The sequence below is a fragment of the Rhagoletis pomonella genome, unplaced genomic scaffold, assembly GCF_013731165.1.
Source record: "Rhagoletis pomonella isolate Grant_MI unplaced genomic scaffold, Rhpom_1.0 Rhpom_scaffold_00013, whole genome shotgun sequence".
Lineage (NCBI taxonomy): Eukaryota > Metazoa > Arthropoda > Insecta > Diptera > Tephritidae > Rhagoletis > Rhagoletis pomonella.
In genome coordinates this window covers 801,766-806,154 of record NW_023458567.1, presented here as the reverse complement: position 1 = coordinate 806,154, position 4,389 = coordinate 801,766, and the positions used below count along the sequence as shown (strand labels likewise).

At 34.4% G+C, this 4,389-nt stretch overlaps 1 protein-coding gene across 3 annotated transcripts in view; it reads left to right on the top strand.

Annotated features, from left to right (window-relative positions):
• The first annotated feature begins 785 nt into the window (after positions 1-785).
• LOC118748431 (high affinity copper uptake protein 1) overlaps positions 786-4,389 on the top strand; it is a 5,821-nt gene continuing 2,217 nt past the window's right edge. The window contains exons 1-4 of one of the 3 annotated variants that reach the window (XM_036482850.1): positions 787-984; positions 2,466-2,653; positions 2,839-3,083; positions 3,304-3,333. In XM_036482850.1, the coding sequence (XP_036338743.1) occupies positions 951-984; positions 2,466-2,653; positions 2,839-3,083; positions 3,304-3,333 (497 nt within the window). In that variant the 5' untranslated portion in view covers positions 787-950. Of the gene's footprint in view, positions 985-2,465; positions 2,654-2,838; positions 3,084-3,303; positions 3,334-4,389 lie in introns of all 3 variants that reach the window. The other 2 variants (XM_036482851.1, XM_036482852.1) reach the window with 2 other exon arrangements.

Below are 4,389 nucleotides of genomic sequence, written 5' to 3'. Positions count from 1 at the left end.
TTTTTTTTTTGGGTGTACAAGTGAGTACATTGCAATAAAAAGGAGTACGTTTACTCCCAAAAGCAGTACGTCTGGCAACCCTAGACAAGACACACATACATACATAGTACATGTTGATCTGTACAAATGCACCAATCGCGTGCATTGAAACTCGCTGTAGCTGAATACGCAAATATGCTTGCCACAATTTGTTGATTTCCAGAGGGTTACTGTTCGAATGCCATTGCAGGCAACATGCAAATTAAATATTTTTTTTTTGTTTTTATTTTGGTTATTCTCTTCACGGATGCTTTTTAACAATTAACGCTTCGTTTTAATATGCGCGTAGTTGAATTGAATATTTACCACTATACAATACTTTCGCTGACGTTTATAGTAGGATCAACTACGTTTCTGTTTGAGTTTACTATTTTTCACCTCAGTGTAGTAATCTACTGCGAGTTGTGCAACGTGCTTAATGGCTGAAAAACTGTTTTTGTTGTGCGGGTGATTTGTTGTGTATGGTTTTTTTCTTTGCAGTTTTGTTTTTTACAAGCATTATGCAATTTACATGCAACAGCAATGAAGAGCTTTATCAGTTGCCTAAGCTGCTTATATACGCGCATAATCGTAATTTTTTAACTTTAACCGCCTTTCGTTGTGCCTTTTTTCAGAATTATTTCCTCTTAATTCACTGCTTTTTCTTGTTATTTAACGTTTAAGTTTATTGTGTTTAGGAGTACTTGCTTATGAAATTATCATTATTCTTAAATATAGTGGTTATGTATGCAGAAATAAATTAAATGATCGGTTTTGTTTCTTTGCAGCTAACTATTTCGCAGCATTCTTCTTCCTGAACGCCAAAGCAACTGTTGGGTGGCGAATAAAAAAATCGCTTGATTAATAAATCTTTGTCTTCGGTTGGTTTTTGCTACAATAATTGTTGGTAACCTGCATACAGTGGTGGCAAAATGGATCATTCACAGCACAGTATACACAACCACGGTGAGTTAGGGAATTAAAGGAAAAAATTTAATATATTGGTATTTCACAAGCGGCGTCAAAAATTCAAACTTTATTCGCGCCTTTTATTTTTTATTTAATTTATTTGCATATTTATTTAATTTTTATTTTGAGTTATAAGAAAATACAGCTTTATGTAAAACTGCATATGAGCCATTCTTTTTTAAGTCGGACGGATTTCGTAAAAAAATTATGTCATGTCTCCGATTCGCTTGAATTTTTTTTTATGGGTTCTATACATGAAATAAGCTAACACGTGTTCGACGATTTTTTTTTTATTTTTTTTTTTTCTTCAGATATATGATCTGTCAAAGTTTGAATTTTTTCATGATTCTGACTAATCATGTATTTCTGCAAATCGTTATATCTCGGATTTTGCTCATCGTAGAGACTTCATCTTAACGCCGTTTTAAAGCTAAAGAAACAGTCAACATTTCTATATATATGATGGTCATGATTGTCCTAAAGTTAACTTAGCTATTAACAGCTGAACTTTTTGAAGTTGATTTGCATAGTGAAGACCAGTAAATAAGGGATTTAAAATTATACCATCGTAATCCTTGTTTAATCTCCATAAAAAGATGGTTCAAAAAAATTTGAGTTTTTCAAGAACTATTTTTTAAATATTTTTCTTTGTGGCGAGATGGTTTATTTTGTGAGAATCAACAATTTTTTGTAATTTGTTTTTGAAAACTTATGTTGAGATATACTTAGTAAGGTGTCTAATTATCAATTGATTGAAATATTTTTTTATGTTACCGCATAACTTTGGACCACACTGTTGAACAGTTTTTTTTTTTTTATCGGAAAGATTGTACCTCACAGGTTGTCCCATACTAATTTGGTTTAGATCCCATCATTGGATTATGAAAAAATTAACGGTACTCCTAAATTTGAATATGAGAATCGAAGTCGGTTTATTGTTTTCTTAAAAAATACAAGTTTTTTTTTAACTAGGAAGCATCTAAAGCCTGTGTACCCGGTCATTGTGGGACTTTATCCCAAACTTAACCTCCTACCGTCCTGGGGCTGGATTATGTAACTGTGAGAAATATTTAGTAATTTAGAATAAAATTCAGTGAGTTTTTGGAGGTGAAAACGTACACAATTTTGACAGCTAAAACTCATTCTCACACTTCCCGAATCGCAAATGAAGAGTGTACACAATTTTTAGTGTACACTTGAGAACTCACAGAGGCTCACACATACGTTACTTCTCTAGTGTTTTCAGATTGTTATTCGTTTCATACTTTCACCCAGTCGACCATATGGGTCAGCATACTGGTTTAATTTTAGTTCAATACAAAATTTGAGTTTAATTATAATTTATAATTTTCATCAATTTTTACTGATTTATTTTGTTATATTCTTTTTTTAATCCCTCATCGTTTTGTTTAAACGCCATCGATTTTTGGCATACTCGTACTTCAAAACCTTTTTAACGCATTTGGATTCAACTAAAGATCATCATATCCATGCCGTAGATACTGCAACAACACATGACCATGCAGGCATGATAATGCCTACCACAACTGTCAGCCCGATGGATACAATGGGCCACGGTGAAAGCGATCATCACGCGATGCAGCACAGTCACGAGCACGGAGCTATGAACATGGAGGGAGCGATGCATAATATGATGTCGATGGCGGTGAGTAGAAAGAAACATATTTATATACATATGTATGCGCATACATATCTACATACGTATGTATTCCTCTGCACCTTAAAGTAGGCTGGGGTCAAGGCCTTTTGCCTCTCCCAACGTTACAGCCCACTACTTCTAGGGTTTAAGAATAATTTTAATAAAAATCTATTTTTTGCAATTTTTTATAGTTCCACTTTGGCTATAATGAGACTGTGCTCTTCTCTTGGTGGAAATTTGATAGTATTATGGGTTTGATTGGCTCAATGGTTGCTATATTTGTTATGGCTGTGCTTTATGAGGGTCTCAAATATTACCGCGAGTACCTATTTTGGAAGACTTACAACTTATTGGAGTATCGACCCGTTACCGGTCCACAACGCAATCCTGAAGATCCACAGCGTAGCACGCCATCGACGAGCGCCTCACCAGTGCAGTAAGTTCTTGTTCTTTGCATTTTTTTTTTTTTTGTTTCTGTAACTAAAAACGCTTTTATTTTTGTTCTTCGTTTGCAATTTGTATACTATTTTCCAATCATGTTTTAATCTGCATTTGTTGTTGTTCGTTTTGCTTACTTTTTCCATTGCATTTTCTTCTTTCTTTCTCGTATACAAACATTTGTGCTGTCTGCGAACATTTTTTTATCCAACAAATAGATACGTTGGCGAAGTCATACACAAGCAACCGTGAGTATATCTGAAATTAAAGAAGGAATATGTTATAGGCGGCATACACCGTGCGTCTGACTCGTGAGTCGGTTTGAATGTGCCTGTGAAAATAAATATGTGTTAGTTACACCGAAATGACTTCTGGCATGACTCTGAATGATTCAACTGTGTGTAGTCGAAGGGGAGTCAACACGTATACAAATGACAAGCGTGTCAGACGCACTGTGGTATGTCGCCTATTAAACTACTACACGCATTTAAACATCATCAGTTATGATCAGCCATGATTCAATAATACAAGGTTAGATAATTATTGATAGCCGTGGTTTGACACTCTCTTACAAAAGGTTGCATTCACGAAGGACGGAGAAAGGGGAAGAATCAAATCCCCTGGTTCGAAGGAATGATCGGAGAAAATTACGCAAAGTACGCAATTATTAGAAGAAATTCCTTTTGCAAATTTTAATGTATTTGCAGGGGGTCAGGCATTTTAAACGAAATATTGAACGAAACTACGTGAATTACGTAATTTATGTGCTATTTAGCGGTACAAAAATTGCAAAAGGGCTGAAAATTAAAATAAAGCTACTATGAGATCTATGTAAACATCCAATTTAAAAACAATTTATGTCTTCAACTGTTAAATGTGCTTTATACGCATATACAAATAAACATATTGCACAACAGCTTATACTTCTATTTCACACCAAAGCTACACCTTTTCAAGTAAATTTGCAAAGAAGCAACACAAGAGAGACAACTGTCAGTTTATCGAACCTTGTATTATTGAGTCATGACGATCAGCTAAGTTAAGCACATTAATATCCAAATGGAAAGTATGGGCTTCATTTTTTACATTTTCTATAATTCTGGTGTGGTAGCAGGAAAATTCCAACAAGTTGGTTTTCCCGTATATTTTTGACAACGCTAATGTACATAAAGTGCATACATTTACTAAAAGACTGCCACAACTAAAAAATGAGATTTGTCATGAGATTCGTTTAAACTCAGCGGCCCAAATTCACATTACGAGATCGAATATTTCTTCAACATTTCATAGACAGTATGCCGAAA